This window comes from Panulirus ornatus, chromosome 29 (genome assembly GCF_036320965.1).
Source record: "Panulirus ornatus isolate Po-2019 chromosome 29, ASM3632096v1, whole genome shotgun sequence".
Classification (NCBI taxonomy): Eukaryota; Metazoa; Arthropoda; class Malacostraca; order Decapoda; family Palinuridae; genus Panulirus; species Panulirus ornatus.
The window spans coordinates 10,563,746-10,583,389 of NC_092252.1; the positions used below are offsets into that span (position 1 = coordinate 10,563,746).

The 19,644-nt window shown below is 46.3% G+C and overlaps 1 protein-coding gene across 5 annotated transcripts; it reads right to left on the minus strand.

Moving 5' to 3' along the window:
* Positions 1-3,926: 3,926 nt before the first annotated feature.
* On the minus strand, positions 3,927-18,248 carry LOC139758087 (galactosylgalactosylxylosylprotein 3-beta-glucuronosyltransferase P-like). Of its 5 annotated transcripts, none has more exons than XM_071679171.1 (8): positions 18,138-18,248; positions 14,120-14,271; positions 12,903-13,012; positions 11,338-11,479; positions 8,604-8,764; positions 8,242-8,418; positions 5,579-5,689; positions 3,927-4,623 (listed from the first exon to the last, which is right to left on the minus strand). In XM_071679171.1, coding segments are annotated over exons 1-8 (978 nt in total). In that variant the 5' UTR covers positions 18,140-18,248; the 3' UTR covers positions 3,927-4,500. The 5 variants fall into 5 exon arrangements, with proteins under 5 accessions (XP_071535272.1, XP_071535271.1, XP_071535273.1 ...); XM_071679170.1 differs by having other exon boundaries at positions 18,125-18,222; XM_071679172.1 differs by lacking the exon at positions 18,138-18,248 and adding an exon at positions 17,494-17,829.
* Positions 18,249-19,644: the final 1,396 nt, after the last annotated feature.

Consider the following 19,644-nt stretch of genomic DNA (forward strand, 5'->3'; position numbering starts at 1 on the left):
AAGTCTGTTGATACAATTGCTATTGTGTAGGACCAAAACTGGTGGCTAGCACTCTATTAGAGACCAAATATAAGCTAAGTATAACATTGTTAACAATTCTGATATTTGCCCCATAATTAGGGTTGTACTAAAACCAGTGTTTCTGAACAATCCTTTCCAGCGAACGGCTGGCGCCCAACCTTGTCATTGTATATGTACGTGTGTTCTAAGTTTCCAGCTTCCCCCCTCCCTCCGTCCTCATCTCTCGGATAGGTCACATCAGCGCAGCCTTTTAAACCACTGTATGATCCCTTCATTTGCCACATTCTCTCGTATAGATGCTGTCGGTCGTCCACCACCAGAGCTATAAAATAAATTCTCTTTCGACAGGTTTCTCGTATGCTGGCTTTTCTGTGTGTGTGTGTGTGTGTGTGTGTGTGTGTGTGTGTGTGGAATATCTGTGACCTGTTATGAATACATGACCTGCTTATGCATACGAGGAGGGAACGATTTACTGGTGACGCTCCGATATGTAGCTCTGCCCCTCCTCGTCGTCCAACACCTGTCCGGTCGTCCTCGGGAGTCACGCCCTGGCTCTCTCTCTCTCTCTCTCTCTCTCTCTCTCTCTCTATATATATATATATATATATATATATATTTATATATATATATATATATATATATATATATATATATATATATATATATATATATATATATATATTTTTTTTTTTTTTTTTTTTTTTTTTTTTATACTTTGTCGCTGTCTCCCGCGTTTGCGAGGTAGCGCAAGGAAACAGACGAAAGAAATGGCCCAACCCCCCCCCCCCCATACACATGTACATACACACGTCCAGACACGCAAATATACATACCTACACAGCTTTCCATGGTTTACCCCAGACGCTTCACATGCCTTGCTTCAATCCACTGACAGCACGTCAACCCCTGTATACCACATGACTCCAATTCACTCTATTTCTTGCCCTCCTTTCACCCTCCTGCATGTTCAGGCCCCGATCACACAAAATCTTTTTCACTCCATCTTTCCACCTCCAATTTGGTCTCCCTCTTCTCCTCGTTCCCTCCACCTCCGACACATATATCCTCTTGGTCAATCTCTCCTCACTCATTCTCTCCATGTGCCCAAACCATTTCAAAACACCCTCTTCTGCTCTCTCGACCACGCTCTTTTTATTTCCACACATCTCTCTTACCCTTACGTTACTTACTCGATCAAACCACCTCACACCACACATTGTCCTCAAACATCTCATTTCCAGCACATCCATCCTCCTGCGCACATCTCTATCCATAGCCCACGCCTCGCAACCATACAGCATTGTTGGAACCACTATTCCCTCAAACATACCCATTTTTGCTTTCCGAGATAATGTTCTCGACTTCCACACATTTTTCAAGGCTCCCAAAATTTTCGCCCCCTCCCCCACCCTATGATCCACTTCCGCTTCCATGGTTCCATCCGCTGACAGATCCACTCCCAGATATCTAAAACACTTCACTTCCTCCAGTTTTTCTCCATTCAAACTCACCTCCCAATTGACTTGACCCTCACCCCTACTGTACCTAATAGAGATGCTCTGTGGAAGGTATTAAGAATATATGGTGTGGGAGGCAAGTTGTTAGAAGCAGTGAAAAGTTTTTATCGAGGATGTAAGGCATGTGTACGTGTAGGAAGAGAGGAAAGTGATTGGTTCTCAGTGAATGTAGGTTTGCGGCAGGGGTGTGTGATGTCTCCATGGTTGTTTAATTTGTTTATGGATGGGGTTGTAAAGGAGGTGAATGCAAGAGTCCTGGAAAGAGGGGCAAGTATGAAGTCTGTTGGGGATGAGAGAGCTTGGGAAGTGAGTCAATTGTTGTTCGCTGATGATACAGCGCTGGTGGCTGATTCATGTGAGAAACTGCAGAAGCTGGTGACTGAGTTTGGTAAAGTGTGTGGAAGAAGAAAGTTGAGAGTAAATATATATATATATATATATATATATAGCGGGGTTGCGACGGAAATGAATAAGGGCAGACAGTATGAATTATGCACATGTGTATAAATATGTATATGTCTGTGTGTTGGTATATATATGTGCGTGTGTGGACGTGTATGTATATACATTTGTATATGGGTGGGTTGGGCCATTCTTTCGTCTGCATCCTTGCGCTACCTCGCTAACGCGGGAAACAGCTACAAAGTATAATAAATAAATAAATTATATATATATATATATATATATATATATATATATATATATATATATATATATATATATATATATATATATATATATATGTATGTATGTATAGTGTTATAGATTATCTACGGCGTCCACCAACTCTGGTCCTGCACCACAGTTTCTGTCCCATCCCGTCCACCTCTCAACTCTAGCATATTACTGGTAACTCTCTCCTTACAGTGTAGGCTGTTTGATCACGTACCTAAGATGCAGTTATCTCTTTCCATTGTTGAGATCAGGACCGACTCGCCCTTCGGCCTGTCTCCTGCCTTGATGAAACACCATTTATGTATGTGCCAGATGCAAGAACTCCGACAAGGTATATGATAGATTGTAAGCAGAGTCTGGTTGTTATTAGTATTCACTGCCACCGCGTCCCATCATTACCATACCGTGATTGCCATTTCCATACCAGCTGTGATGTGGGTAACGATATTCCTAGCTGACTCGTCCATAACACACACACACACACACACACACACACACACACACACACACACACACACACACTAAGACGAACAACCTTTCTATGGGACAGCAAATCTTCACTCAGGACAGCGCCCGACATTTCCCCGTGATTATGTGGGACGCAAGATATCAGAATTCGTACACAACACATAAGCTGAGAAACAGAGCTATGACAGAAACTAAACGTCCACAGGTGCAGACTGATACAGACAGACGCTCTGCCGTACAGACTGTGTGTGCGTGTGTGTGTGTGTGTGTGTGTGTGTGTGTGTGTGTGTGTGTGTGTGTGTGTGCACTGGTATGCTCATGTACAACTGTGGAAGGAAAAAAAAGAGCTGATACCGATGAGGGGAAAATGAAACACGAAGTCCCAAGTGCACTTTCGTGTAATTGCATCTTCAGGGGAGATACAAGGATGAGACAGTAGGATCAAAACAGTATGTGGTGTGTGTGGTTTTCGTGTCTGGCACCACCACCACCGTCGTCCCTGTCATGAAACTGATTATGTGATCAAGACAGAAAACCGTTTACAAATTTCGCCTACGACGTCTGTCAGTTCACATCGTACACAAGGAAGAAAAATAGAAAAGAGCATATGACATTTGCTTGGGCCAAACTGAGTACCTAGACTTTCTCAGCTCACAGTGTTTTTGTTTTTTTTGTTTTGTTTTGTTTAATTTCTTCCGTGGTGTATCGGTTAGCGTACCCGACCATGACGCATTCACGGGTCGCCCAGGATCGAGCGCATAGGCTCGAATCCTGGTTGCGGCAGTCGGTCCATAGTCAACCCAGCTGTTCATCCACCCTTGATTAGGGCCCCTCATCTGCGCGTTCCGTCGTCCCAGCTAACGTGAAGAAAAAGAGAGAAAAAGGTTTGCAGGGATAAGTTTATATCTGGCAGCTTCTGTCCTTATGGCCTCCTATTACGTTTCATTCTCCAGCTGGGGTGGACTGTGAAATACGAGCGACGACAACTTTGTCCAAGTGTACTCATGCTCAAAGTACTTTCTGAAAATATACTTCCGCCAACCCTGCTATGTACTTCAGCCAACCTTGTTATGTCATCATCATGAACGACAGGCGGTCGACCTGTTGGCCAAGTTGGGGTCGTGCATCTTCCTCCTCCTCCTCTTCCTTCTCCTCCTCTTCCTCCTCATCCTATCATCATCATCATCAGTGATCGGTGCTTCAACGCATGGCTTTGTTAACTCGACGATCTGGACGGCTATAGTCTCTCTCTCTCTCTCTCTCTCTCTCTCTCTCTCTCTCTCTCTCTCTCTCTCTCTCTCTCTCTCTCTCTCTCTCTCTCTCTCTCTCTTCATTTCTGTTGTCATAACATCTCGCTACACTACACGTTGAAGGGTTGAATGAGTTAAACGTTTTCAAAAGATCGGTCGTTGAACCTGTATTTATTTTTCTATAAAATTGGAACAATGGAATATCGAAAGAATATTACGATATTCTCGAATCACACGCCCTGAAACGGTTCAATCAATGAACAGTGCAGAAGTCAAGGTACCGCACCCAATCCACCATACGCTCACAAATACTCCAGCGTCTCTGGAACCGTTTACGTAATGAGATGCGCATACGGCGGTACATTGGGACAGCACTCAGAATGACAGTGATATTCAGAGACTTATACCAGTGTTAACAGCCCAGTCAGAACACTGCTGTAGTGACGTCCCTGGTATACTGGTGATGATGCGGTGAGGTAAAGCAGTTCCTGGATGATTCCAGTGTTGGACGGAGAGGCTGAACGCGTCACAGCCAGAGGCAACGTAGAGACTACGAAGTGATGTTTGTATCAATTGTCGCTGATGGTCATGTGCGTCTGGAGCTGACGTAGGTTGGTGCCGTCGTACTTGGGGTCGAGGATCATCCTGCTGGAACGTTGGTTCTTCTGCGTCTTGGTGTGCCACACGTAGATCTGCAGACCATCAGAAGGAGTATCACCGCCACGTTAAGTTAAGGGGAGGGAGGTTGCTGTAGGCCCGTGTGTGCCTCAGTGATGTGAAGGTGAGGAGAGGATTTTTTACTTCTTCTGTGAGAATGTATGGAGAGGCGGGATGTAATTTGAATGTGAAGAGGAAAGGGTTCTGTTGGTGGCTTGAAACAAGATTGGGGGAGTACCCTGGTCCACCAGGATTATGGATGATGATGGCTTCGGGTCTTATAGGTGGTGTGAGGGTGGCTTCGTGTCTTATCGGTGGTATGAGGATGGCTTCGGGTCTTATAGGTGGTGTGAGGGTGGCTTCTGGTCTTATAGGTGGTATGAGGATGGCTTCGGGTCTTATAGGTGGTGTGAGGGTGGCTTCGGGTCTTATAGGTGGTGTGAGGGTGGCTTCGGGTCTTATAGGTGGTATGAGGATGGCTTCGGGTCTTACAGGTGGTGTGAGAGTGGCTTCGGGTCTTATAGGTGGTATGAGGATGGCTTCGGGTCTTATAGGTGGTGTGAGAGTGGCTTCGGGTCTTATAGGTGGTATGAGGATGGCTTCGGGTCTTATAGGTGGTGTGAGGGTGGCTTCGGGTCTTATAGGTGGTATGAGGATGGCTTCGGGTCTTATAGGTGGTGTGAGGGTGGCTTCGGGTCTTATAGGTGGTATGAGGATGGCTTCGGGTCTTATAGGTGGTGTGAGGGTGGCTTCGGGTCTTATAGGTGGTATGAGGATGGCTTCTGGTCTTATAGGTGGGAGGAGGGGCGTATCCTGCAGTAGACGGGAGGATGCATGTGTCCTGTAGTAAGCGGGAGGAGTGTGTCCTGCAGTAGACGAGAGGAAGGATGTGTCCTGTAGTAGACGGGAGGAGGAGTGTGTCCTGCAGTAGACGGCAGGGAAGGAGAGACGTGTCTATCGTGTAGATACACAGGGAATATTTATTATTACCTTGGTGCAGTTATCAGCCACAAACTCTAGATCTTGTGGCTTGATGAACAGACTTGAGAGGAAGCCCGTCTCTTCGTAGCCTGGCTGGAAGGGCATCTTGGCGCTCGGAACCTGTGGGCAAACGACAGTCTTGAGTTCGCGGGTTAGTGGTTTGGGGCGGAGGTAAAGAATAATAACGATTCATTTACTGGAGGACGATAGTGTGACTGTACGCGAAGGCAGCTTTGGTACTACTCAGTTTTTGTTTGAAATCCCACTGTGGTTTTCGTTAGTCCTTCTGGCACGTATTCCTGTAATTTGTTCCCTCAAAGATATTTGAAGCCCGGCCTCATACCACTGGGCCCAGGTCTTTATCACTTCATTTCATGGAGTAACGATGTCATTGACCATGTACCTGACTGAGGCCGGAAACTATCCAGTTCCCTCTGTCCTGTTTCAGCACTGAATACCGCTTGTGCCTCAGAAGTTGAGCGTCACCTGCAAACATGATACTGCACGACTCGAGCCTTAGCAAGTCATGTAGTACATTTGATCGTAACCATCGTGGCGCTGGCGAAAACGTGCTCCATCCATGGCCAGCTCAGGTGAAGAGCAAAAGTAGTTGTGGCTTTGTGAAGGAAGGACACAAAAGGAATGAAACTAGTAACAGACTGCTGGATAGAAGAGCTCACGAGCGCAGAGATTATAGTGTGGTAAGAGTAAGAAAACAGGAGGCGCGAAAGGCGAAAATAATGTCAGTCGTGGACTTGAAGCGAAATGTTCATTCTTAAACCTATCTCTGGTGATGCTCTCGAAGTCAAACGTTTGCCTGCGAGGTTGTATCAGTTAGTATGAATGAAGTCTGACAAATCTTATCTTAGATAGCTGGCTATATCAGTATATAAGCAAAGCCTCTTGTGATTTTTCAGTACCACTATCAAATCATGCCTTAACTCTCGCTCTCTTAAGTTAGATAAATTTGCGTCATAAAACCTGATGTCGTTGGATGTGTTTCCCAGGCCAGTTATCGTCTTTGAACTCGCTATTGTACTGTCTCCATTCTGTGTCTTTTTTTTTTTTTTTTGGTAAGGACAGGGACCAAAGGTGATCATGATATTCATTGATCTTTCTCTGATCTCTCTCTCTCTCTCTCTCTCTCTCTCTCTCTCTCTCTCTCTCTCTCTCTCTCTCTCTCTCTCTCTCTCTCTCTCTCTCTCATACACACACACACACACACACACATGAAACCCGTTCCTCCTTATTATGCATCTGGTGTAACAACAGATGGTAGGCAATGTGATATATATATATATATATATATATATATATATATATATATATATATATATATATATATATATATATATATATATATTTCTTTCTTTCAAACAATTCGCCATTTCCCGGATTGGCAAGGTAGCGTTAAGAACAGAGGACTGGGCCTCTGAGGGAATATCCTCACCTGGCCCCCTTCTCTGTTCCTTCTTTTGGAAAATTAAAAAAAAAAGAAAACAAGAGGGGAGAATTTCCAGCCCCCCGCTCCCTCCCCTTTTAGTCGCCTTCTACGACACGCAGGGAATACGTGGGAAGTATTCTTTCTCCCCTATCCCCAGGGACAATATATATATATATATATATATATATATATATATATATATATATATATATATATATATATATATATATATATATATATATATATATATATATATATATATTTAGCTTGGTAGACGCTGATCTACTACAGACGCCTTATTATAGCATATCAACCACCCATGTGTCTGAAGCAAACTTCATCCCATTCTACGCCATTGATCCACTGTGTGGGGGGAAAAAGAGAGGAAAATGTAGTAATTCTTTGGGTTTTTTTATATACCAAACTAGACCCAACGGGAAAGAAAAAACGACGAAATCACGATCAGAATGATTGATCACCAAAGGTAACCTAACTAATGCAGCCTTGTTGTTTTGCAGCTGTTCTGCAGCTAGCATATATGTAACACGGATAAGGGTGAACACCTGATGATTGCATGACCCGCAATAAAATTTTCGGCAGCGCGACCCCGCCTAACACAGGAGAAGCCTCAGTGAGTGAGATGCTTGTGAAGAAAACTATATATATATATATATATATATATATATATATATATATATATATATATATATATATATATATATATATATATATATATATATATAATAACCTTAATAGGAATTTTTTGAATTTGTGCCGGTAACCCCAGCAAATTTGTGGTGCAACCCATGCTCATCCTGTGAGCGGTAGCGCAAAAGTATTACGCTCCGCCAGTCATCTGTCTACTTGTGATCCAGCCACAAAAGCTTGGGCTCACGTCTCGCAGAATGGCTGTGAAGACGTGCCAGGCGAGGATTCACCGCCACAGTGCTTCATTCTTTTCTCGTGAGGTAAAGCCGTGGAATTCTCTACTTCCCTTCCGGAGCCTTTTATTTCATCTCCAGTTCCTTATTTTTTACTTCCATCCACGATGGTTTTGGTTAGGGCATGTTTTTATTTTTTACACCCGTGTTTAGTCTGTTCAAACAAAAGAGAAGTACACCCGCCTCGTGTTATCCCAGCCTCGTTTCACGCCAAGCACCTTGAGCCCATCTCTTATACAGCCATTCCAATAACTTCCCCAACCCTGTCATACACTCCAGCCAATTACCGACAGCAGGAACTGGACGGAGACAGCAAAGCCAGCCATGTCCACGGGGAACTTGCGGCCGGCAACCCACCCGTCGTACCACTCCACGAAGTTGCCGTCCTTCACCACAGGCGTGGATAGCCCGAAATGCGTCACCAGCCCTACGGGGAACATGGAGACCCTCTTCGTGTACCGCATCTGTCACAGGATAAAAACCAGATCATCCTGTGTGAGGTAGAGGTCAGGCGACGTGAGCACGACACAACAAACAAATGAAGATCAGCAACAGAAGAAGAACAAGAAGCAAGTGAACCACAGCATCCTGGCAGAACAAACAGGAGAACATCAGGAGAAGAACGTAACAGAACGGTCAGAGAACTTACCTCCTCGAAGATGCGGATGTCGTAGGTGTTGTCATCGTCCGCGAAGTACATGACTCCCTCCGTGGCGTGCATCCGGATCCAGTCCATACCCCCGTTCCTATTAGCGACGCCCCTGGGTTTAGGGACACCTGTTCTTTTCTTGTACTCCTCTGGCATCGGAGCTGATGAAGATCAAATGGTAAATTTTTGTCCAGGTATGATTGACAAGTTTGCAAAAACCGATTTCATGTACGTTCCCATTGTCGTAAGTTTGTGAATATGTAGTTTTAAAGTTACATAATATTATCATGATAGTATATATATATATATATTATCCCTGGGGATAGGGGATTAAGAATACCTCCCACATATTCCCTGCGTGTCGTAGAAGGCGACTAAAAGGGGAGGGAGCGGGGGGCTGGAAATCCTCCCCTCTCGTTTTTTTTTTTAATTTTCCAAAAGAAGGAACAGAGGGGGCCAGGTGGGGATATTCCAAAAAAGGCCCAGTTCTCTGTTCTTAACGCTACCTCGCTAACGCGGGAAATATATATATATATATATATATATATATATATATATATATATATATATATATATATATATATATATATATATATATATATATATATATATATATATCCTGAGCCAGGTACCCATTTTATCGACCATTTTCTGGGAGTTGATAAACAACTGGGTTGACTGTGGACTGACTGCCGCAAGCCAGGATTGGAACCTATGCGCTCGACCCTGGGCGGCCCGTGAATGCGTCGCGAACCGCTTACACCACGGGAGGCCAGTGAAAAGAAACCCCTTAGACTTGTTGTCGGTTATTGAGAGTTGTATTAAGCGACCGGTGACGGATATTTGAACACCTGCAATTCATTTATGTATGATTAATGATAATTTTGATTTTTTTTTTCATAGTTTTCTTGTGAGTTTCTATTTCCGTCATAGTCATCAGTGTTCATTTATCCTTGAGTGAAAGTAATATATGTAAGTTTTTCTTTTTTTTTTTTTCGTTCATTTTCGATATTTCCCGCAAGAATGCAAGGCAGTTGGGTCTAGAAAGTTTTCGGTGTCATTCTCATGATGGTTGCATCGTGGTCCCACGCAGGGTCTTGCTCGGGTTAAGTTGAAATGGTGTTTGCAGTGGTGGTGGGGTTGAACCCCCTCCTGTGGTGCGTGCTTCCGCAGCGCTCACGAAGTCGGGTGTATCTCACGTGGACCACAAGTGTGGTAGTGTTGTGTTCACGTGTACAGGGGTGGATGCAGGACGACAGAGGAATAATCTTCATTATCTCTGTTGTGGATATCGCATTTTGGGCTTCTGGGGCATGTGATGTGTTGAACTGATTGATGATTTGTCATTTTCGACGGGTATGTGGCGTCCACAAAGCACAGAGAAATAGTGCAAATTCGCACATACCTCAGGAGTGTCATTTAAGATGAGTGTAGGTCTGGTAGAGTGGAGTTCAAGACTAGGCTGGAAGGACGGGTTAAGACTAGGCTGGGAGAACGGTTTAAAACTAGGCTGGGAGGACGGTTTAGAACTAGGCTGGGAGAACGGTTTAGAACTAGGCTGGGAGGACGGGGCTAAGACTAGGCTGGGAGAACGGTTTAGAACTAGGCTGGGAGGACGGGTTAAGACCAGGTTGGGAGAACAGTTTAAGATCAGGCTGGAAGGATGATGTAAGACTAGGTTTGAGGACGGATGTCCATTAATTCATCAGTGTCGTGTTTATTGAGGGAGAAGGGATTTGAAAGCATAGGTTCCTGAAGTGTTACTTATGTAAGGTTAAGCTTTTTTTTTTTATTTCTCCGCCTGGTGGATTGTTATGAAGGGGTCTAGTGTGTTGCAAGGAATTGAGCACCAAGGCGTACTGAATTGAGATCGCATTGGAAGTACTTTTTTTTTTTCTTGTGCAGGTGTTCAACGTGCGTGGTGGCTAGGCGCCTGGTAATCAGTGTGGTTGCTCCGTTTTGTATGATTTAGTTATTTTTTGTCCTTTGGTTGGGTTAATGACCAAGAAGGTAAAGGCGCCTAACTTGGGCAACATGAACAAAAAGAGAAAAATGTGGCCAGACTTGATCACAACTTTCATATTCTTAAGTATAAATGATATAGTTCTTGTGAGATGGAAAGAAAGATTTACCCGATACTTGTTGAGAAAGATGCAAAGAAGTTTTATGTTAACAGGAATTTCAGTCGGAAAGGATATAGAAGGTACGTACATGCTGAGCGGCTAGGAGTGGGGAATGGTGCTTTGTGAGGGAATGGGTGTAGGATAAGGTGCTTAGAGTGTAGGAGAGTGTAGGGTTAGGCAGTTGCTTAGTTAGTATAAGGATCTGGTAGGTATAGGTTTGACTGAGTACGAGGGTGTAGGACACAACATCTTAGCAGGTATATGAATGTGAAGTTACATTCCTGATGATCAGGTGTGTGTGTGTGTGTGTGTGTGTGTGTGTGTGTGTGTGTGTGTATAGCAGGCACTCACTGGGCAGTATGATTAGATGCTGATAGTACAGATATCGGAAGGTTACTTACCCAGGGAAAAGTACGTTTTGAGCGGATGGTTGTTGGCCAAGTTACACACGTAATACACGGGATTTGGGAGAGTAGCTACAGAGCAGTTATGATTAGAAGGCAGGCCCAGGGGAAGGTACCAGCTGCATAGGTTGGTGTAAGAAGAGACGCTTGCTGACTGGCATTGGTATGAGGTAACACGATTACTGGTGTACAGGAAGTGGTACTTACTGAGCAGGTAGGTGTAAGGGATGCCGGTGAACTGGAGGTATTTCACCATCTCTGGGTTGGTCGTATTAGCGTCCTCGGCGACGATCCAGTGGACTTTGGGGACGTTCATGAGCGTCTGGCCTAATCTGGTGATCTCCGGGATCTGTGGAAGGTGACGACTTCACGAGAGACTAAAATGATGTTATATTCCTCAGTGCCTGATATCCCCTTGACTGCTTTACTTAGGCGCAGATATCGTGCGATATGTGGCCGTAGTTCTGATGCTGGGATCGTATAAAAAAAAAAAAAGAGAGAGAGAAACCGTAGGGTGCATGCGCATCACATTTTCTGTAAAGCTGTCTTTGTCTCGGATATCATACTTTTTTCAAGGACTCCATGCCCTTCTATTGGCTTCCCTCCCTCAGTTTGCTCCTTCATATCTAGCTTCCTCTCTGGCCGAGTTATCTCCGTGGTTGTTGATGGATCAGCCTCTTCTTTCATCGACCTTTGGTTAAGCACAAAGAATGTGTGACAAAAGTCCGTCTCTCGCAGCCGCACCCTACAAGCTACCAAGATATTTACCATAGGGAGATGAATTTGCCGATCTAGACCACTGAGGAGATACAGTCGCATCGATGCAAGTCATTTATTACAATATGCGTCTCACTGGAACAGACGGAAGCTCAGAATTACGACAGTGAGAACGAGGATTCCTAAAGCTGAACTAGTGAAGTCGCTGAATTAGTCAGGACCCGGTGGGGTTCACCAGGCGGTGGGTCACATACGTGAGTAGATACTGTGCATCAGGAGTACGTGAGGCTGGTGAAATGATCACAGGGGAAACGTTTGAGGTGATGTGTTTGCGTATTTGCATTTCTGTATTTGCATATGCGTATATGTAATTGCCTATTTGTACAGTACGGGAAAGGAGTTCTGCACTCGTGGGACCCCCATCCCTTGAACTTTTTTTTTTTTTTTGCATTCGTACTAGATTTCAAACTTTGTATGATATTCGCATTCACAAGTGGATTGATTACAGAGTTCAACCACAGCTGTTGTACTGTAAAAGTACTTCTTCACATACTTTCTTTTGCTGAATATTTCTGTATCCACCTTGTGCAATACGAGTCTAATATTTGCCAATAAACAGTTTGTCACCTTTTACCATTCTCTTGATGTAGGACTCTTGCAATAGGTTAGGGTGGTCAGTGTCAGGTCCCATGTCCCGCTCACATATAGATTCCTGCAACTTATGTCTTATAACCACTGTTTCCCATGGTTTATTACTTTGCATTCACTCGGGTTGCATTTCATTACTCATGTATTCGACCATCTTTCATGTTTGTCCAGGTCCCCTTGTAACTTGATGCAGTCCCCCCCCCCCCCCCTCTCATTCTTATATCCCACGGCCAAGCCCTTTCCAGATGAAGCCAACTGAAGCGCATGCTCCGCGCATCAATACTCGTCGTCATTCATCATCATGTAGAACATATGGTAATTATTTATAGGTTCAAGAAGTGAGTTTGAGTGATGGGGAAGGGATGATGTGAGTCCATAAATAAGCAACTAGTTCAAAGTGGGCCTACCTGCTCCAGTCGCTGGTATGTTGGAGTGACGACGTAAACGGTCGGCAGATAACGTTGAGTCGTGGCCGGCATCTGAGCCGCTATTGTGTCCAGCACCCTCTGTACCTTTACTGTGGAGGGAGGGAGGGGTGACACTAGGTGAGGTCTTGGGACTGACGTTAGTTAAATCACAGCATTTTTTTCATCCGTATTACCCACACTTTATAAATTACTGCGCTTGAAAGACAAGAACAAAAACTGGTTGAATATCTTTATAAAGCGTAGCGCTGGTCCAAGGAAAGTTATTTCGAGGCTTGGGGAGTCTTCGCTCTGTTCGTGATGCCAGCTAGACGCAGATAAAGTATCATGAACACATAATTTCTACGAGAAGAATGTATACGCGTCAGCACATGTACTGAATAGGATATTGAGAATATAAGAGCCTATAAATGATCCCATGGAAGCCTTTTTATAATGAAATTCATGGACGTTGTGTTCGAGTTATGAGGATCTTAGGGCAGCGTCAGACCATAACGTAGAGTAAGCCTACGGCCAATACGGAAGGGCGTTTGCGTGACTTACTCCTTAAAAATACCATATGGCGATATAAGCAGTAAATGTATTTTTTTTTTTACTTTATCGATTTAGATATTTCGTTTATAATTCACCAGAAGTGTGCCGTGGGAGAGAGAAAAAAGAAGAAATAACCTAGCCTAGGATGGTGCGTCGGAGGAGGGGAAAAAAAAAAACAAAAAAAAAAGGTTGAGAGGCATTTGACTTAGTTGGGTTCTCATTTTCTATGAGATGAAGCTCGTTTACTGTGCGTCTGCTGGTATGATCCAATCGGTATTATTCTCTCTATATGTCCGACATAAGAAGCTCTTAAACCCACTGCTTTGGAGGATGTTATTACAGCAGAAATTAAAATTATCCTCATATTTCAAGGAGAAAAACACGAAGGGCATCTGGTGTTATCTGTCCGAGCATCCGGCACGGACAGGTCTACCACCCCTTGATAGCCAGTGAAGTGGCGTCACAGCTCTACTACCCCTTGATAGCCAGTGAAGTGGCGTCAGAGCTCTACTACGTAGCCCTTGATAGCCAGTGAAGTGGCGTCACAGCTCTACTTCCCCTTGATAGCCAGTGAAGTGGCGTCACAGCTCTACTACCTCTTGATAGCCAGTGAAGTGGCGTCAGAGCTCTACTACCTCGGCTACAGAAATGGAGGACTACCTCACCTCGTAAATTGTGAATCTCCTTCACTACGTCAAGGTCACCACCGGTGGTGTTCTGGTGCCTCTGGTCCACGTAAGTCAGAGGGGTCTTTCTCGCGAGACCCACCAGGGCCATTAAGATGAGACTCAACACCACCGCTTTGCCCAGCTTCTTCCTGCAGGGATGGATACTGATGATAAGGTTAAGAGAGGGACGATAAGGAGAAAAAGACAAGGGGATTAGGCAACGAGGAGGGAGAGACGCTACGAAAGGGAGAGGAGAAGAAGGAAAAGAGTGTAGGACAGCAAGGAAGACCTGCTAGAGAGTAGGAAGAGGATTAGATAATGAGGAAGAGATGTAGCAGTGGCGGAACAGCGACACCAGGAAGGAAACAGGAGAACTAAGAAGAGGTGGCGGAAGATGACAAGGGAAAGTATTGAGGAAGTAGAAGACAACATTGATCAGGCTGGGCAGAAGATGAGGAAGTTAAGAGAGAAGAAAAGATCGAGGAAGTCTTGCAAGAAGGAAGAGAGAAGAGTTAGCAGGTGATAAGCAGGACATCTAGGAAGAGATGACCCAGGTAAAGGCAGAAAGGGAAGGAGAGGAAATGTAAAAGAAGCTAACATTAACCTAAAGTTATATTTAAGAACAGTGAGAGAACATGAGGTACCAACACGAAGTTCAGAATTCTGTGAAGACAATAAACATGTTGGCATCCTCTTGCAAAATAGTTGTAGATCACCCTTGAGCTTGAAAACGTTCGTGTGTCACACTTGAGATCAAAGGCACTGACGGGTCACACTGAATTGAACACTCATTGTTCACACAGAGCTCAGGAACTCTCACGCATTCACCCTGATCTCAGAAAGTAGAAGGGGACAAAGAGGCACACGAATGAATCGACAAGACATACAACAAACAAACAAACAAACAAAAACGATTGAATGAACCATAGAAAACAAAGAGTTGATCAGCCAGAAATGGGATGGACTACATTTCGCAGCGGAAGGAAGGAAGTTGAAAGAAGGGGTGAACCCCAAGCTCCTCCCCGCCTCCTTACATCATAACGAGAAGTGATACTAGAGATGCGACAACGCAGGCCTCAGGAGCTGGTTTGCTACCGAAGAAAATGGGTCAGAAATTGATACTATATATTAAGGAAAATATTATATTGCGTGTGTGTACCAGGGGAGGGCTGCACTGGAGGGAGTGAATGACGACTCTTATTCATAAAACGTACTTTTCAAGGCTGCTGTTGGCGTGATGTTGGCACAGGTGCTCCTCAAACGAGAGGCAAGCCAAACCCTCTTTCCCACCGCCACCTTATAACGCTCCACCACACGGAAAAGATTCTGCCACCACCACCTACACCTACACCCTACCACCGCCACCTACACCTACACCCTACCACCCCCGCCACCACCTACACCTACACCCTACCACCACCACCACCACCTACACCTACACCCTACCTCCGCCACCTACACCTACACCCTACCACCCCCGCCACCACCTACACCTACACCCTACCACCACCACCGCCACCTCCTACACCTACACCCTACCACCGCCGCCGCCACAGGAGGCCTTGCACCGTCACACCTAGTTATCGGGAGGTCACCGTCACCACACCGCCAACTTTGCAGACCTAATGCCGTCACAAAGTGTCGCATCGTCACCGCTGACACAGTATCGCTGACGTCAAATCGCCATCAGTGCCACGGCGTCACCAGCGTCACTCATTAGCACCACACCGTCACCAGCATCACTCAGCACCACACCGTCACCAGCGTCACTCAGCACCACACCGTCACAAGCGTCACTCAGCACCACACCGTCACCAGCGTCACTCAGCACCACACCGTCACCAGCGTCACAGCACCACACCGTCACCAGCGTCACTCAGCACCACACCGTCACAAGCGTCACTCAGCACCACACCGTCACCAGCATCACTCAGCACCACACCGTCACCAGCGTCACCCAACACCAAACCGTCACCAGCGTCACTCAGCACCACACCGTCACCAGCGTCACTCAGCACCACACCGTCACAAGCGTCACTCAGCACCACACCGTCACCAGCATCACTCAGCACCACACCGTCACCAGCGTCACAGCACCACACCGTCACCAGCGTCACTCAGCACCACACCGTCACCAGCGTCACTCAGCACCTCACCGTCACCAGCGTCACTCAGCACCACACCGTCATCAGCATCACTCAGCACCATACCGTCACCAGCGTCACTCAGCACCACACCGTCACAAGCGTCACTCAGCACCACACCGTCACCAGCGTCACTCAGCACCACACCGTCACCAGCGTCACTCAGCACCACACCGTCATCAGCATCACTCAGCACCATACCGTCACCAGCGTCACTCAGCACCACACCGTCACAAGCGTCACTCAGCACCACACCGTCACAAGCTGTACTCGTCAACGCCGAAGCGTCGCCACCGTCACTCATTGAACACCAAATCGACGTTACCGTCCCTCACCATAACCGTCACGCCGTCACGAGCTTTGTTCACCAAAGCTGCACCGTCTTCAGTCAAACGTCACATAACCAGCAGCACGTCACCAGCGTCACTCACTCATCATCGCAAGGTCACCAATTTCACTTCCTAACACTCCACTATCACTAGCGTCACTCTGTAACATCAGACCGTCACTAGCGTTGCACAGTTGTAACAGACGGCACCTAGCGTCACTCAGTGAATCAGACAGTCACTCATACACACCGAACGGGCACCGACGTTACTCATCTGTATCACAGCGTCCTCAGTGTCACAATGTCACAGTCTCGAGCGTCACTCCACACCCACCCCACCCAGTAACGCATCACTCAAAACCATGGCAGTAGCTTTATCAACATCAGTCTTAGATACGGCACCATAATCACCTAGCGCTACTCTTCAACACCACACCGTCAGCAGCGTTTCTCAGCACCACACCGTCACCTGGGCTTTCTCAGTTGCACACCGTCAGCAGCGTTTCTCAGCACCACACCGTCACCTGGGCTTTCTCAGCTGCACACCGTCACCTGCGCTTTCTCAGTTGCACACCGTCAGCAGCGTTTCTCAACACCACACCGTCAGCAGCGTTTCTCAGCACCACACCGTCACCTGCGCTTTCTCAGTTGCACACCGTCAGCAGCGTTTCTCAACACCACACCGTCAGCAGCGTTTCTCAGCACCACACCGTCACCTGCGCTTTCTCAGCACCACACCGTCACCTGCGCTTTCTCAGTTGCACACCGTCAGCAGCGTTTCTCAGCACCACACCGTCAGCAGCGTTTCTCAGCACCACACCGTCACCAGCGTCACTCAGCACCGCACTCTTGCGTAATGGCGTCACCGGCGTAACACGGTCAATCGCGTCACCACCCACCAGCGTCACAGTAAAAACGGCGAGGCTTCCCCTGTGTCATTGTATAGACTCCTGACCACTCCAGCAGGACAAGATGGAGTATTGAAGATGACAAGATGTCCGGGCGACACAGCCTTTGCTTGTCCCAGGAAGCACAGGAACATCCTCCTCCTCCAGTTGGTGGCTCGTGTCTGTGAGAGCATCGGCGATGCGCGTCTCGCACATCCCCGCACTCCTCACTATACCTCGCACACGACTGCTCCCTGCTTCCTCCTCCTCTTCAGTCAGTCACCTCCTTTAGCCTCTCACTCCCTCGTCTGGTGCTCCTCTTAGTTAGCAGTGACATCTTACTGACTGAAGGTCAGATGCTTTGTGCTGTCTCTTGCTTCGCTTGACTCACACACACACACACACACACACACACACACACACACACACACACACACACACACACACACACACATTCAAAACTTAGAGAGAGAGAGTGAGAGAGAGAGAGAGAGAGAGAGAGAGAGAGAGAGAGAGAGAGAGAGAGAGAGAGAGAGAGAGAGAGAGAGAGAGAGAGAGAGAGACTTGGCTTCACTTTGGTAGTAATCAGAACAAAAGAGACATAAAACACTAGTGCAACATCGTGGTCAATAGTTGTACGCACCTCTGCAACTTACATAGTTCGGAAAGTTGTTGTGGTTGTGGTGATGTGGTAGCGACGGAGAGCAGGATCATACTGCGGCCGGCGTGTTCACCTCACCTGTACTTTCACCCCAACGATATCTTCCTGTACCTGCCACACAGGACCAATAAACGTGTGTGTGTGTGTGTGTGTGTGTGTGTGTGTGTGTGTGTGTGTGTGTCCTCAAGCCATATATATATATATATATTGCCTTCATCCGTAACGCGGTTATGGCTCAGGGTGTATAGGTTGTATTTATATTTTTTTCTTCTTTTTTGACCATCGAGTGCCCGTTGATGGCGAGGCAATGCGTTTACACCTTGGCTCAGAAGTGAAGTTTATTTATGTGATTTGAACTCGTGACTGTCAGCCAGCTTGTCCGTGTTGTGCAAAGACGATCTACAAGGCTTTTTTTTTTTTGTTAAGAACACCTTTTTCGTCCAGAACGTTTGCTCTAATACTTACTGACTGACTTACTGACATAGGTGTAAAACCCACCTTCCCTCCTCGTGACACACTGCCAGTAATCACGAAATGTCTCCTACAGTCCTGTCGAGCATTTACCACTGACGTAGCGGTAGCGCCTACCACCGCAAACACCCCTGACGTGACGTCCAGCTCCCATCCCGTCTGCAGCTTCAACTCCTGCGGTAATACCTCTGGCGTCTCTCCTCCTCGTAGTTTCCGCCACTCATGCCCCGCACGTGGGTAGAGGTTGTCCCCTCTTCCACCCCCCCTTTTTTTTTTTATGTTTTTGGCGTGGATGGAGTACAGTTATCTTCCTCCTGTGGTGGGTTTATAGTTATTCATGTGCCAGATACAAAAATAAACTACAACGACATGTATGGGAGAGGAGATGATTGAGTCGAGTGTGTTCGTTGGTGATGTTCACCACCCCACCCTCCACCGCACCGCCACGATTGCCTCTACTGGAATTATGCTACCGTCATCGCCACAGATGCACTACCACGTAATTACCATACGGACATCACCATAACACACAGTACCATGCCATCTTTACCATACAGACATCGCCAGAGAATGATCAGCATGCAGATATAAGCAAAGAATCATTACCATACAGACCTTACCCTACGCGGTGTACCGTGCCGTCATCATCATACATACACTACAATACGGACATAACCATATCTACTGTGAGGTAGATAACGATATCCCAGCTGACTAGTCACACACACACACACCCCTCTCTATAACACATTCATTCATAGTGTCTCTTATGATGATCCGGTAATCTACCCACGAACGATGGATGATCCGACTAAAATCCACTCATTGCTCACCTCCGTGGATGATGTGTCAGGGCTCCATCTGTGTCCTGGACCTAGATTCGACCGTAAAAGAACTCGCGCCACACATTATCAGGGCGTCCGAAAATCCACCCCTGGTCTCAATAAGCAGTATATCCCTGGGGGCGGGGTTAGAGACTGATAGGTGTGGTGGCGGCCCCAGAGCAAAGGCAGTGGAGACCGCCGTGTTAC

Coding starts and splice junctions, on each gene's coding strand:
- LOC139758087 (XM_071679170.1), bottom strand. CDS start 18,195: ATGATCCTGCTCTCCGTCGCTACCACATCACCACAACCACAACAACTT. Junction 14,272..18,124: donor GAACTATGTAAGTTGCAGAG/GTGCGTACAACT, acceptor CCATCCCTGCAG/GAAGAAGCTGGGCAAAGCGG. Junction 8,765..11,337: donor CCCTTACACCTACCTGCTCA/GTAAGTACCACT, acceptor GATCTTCATCAG/CTCCGATGCCAGAGGAGTAC.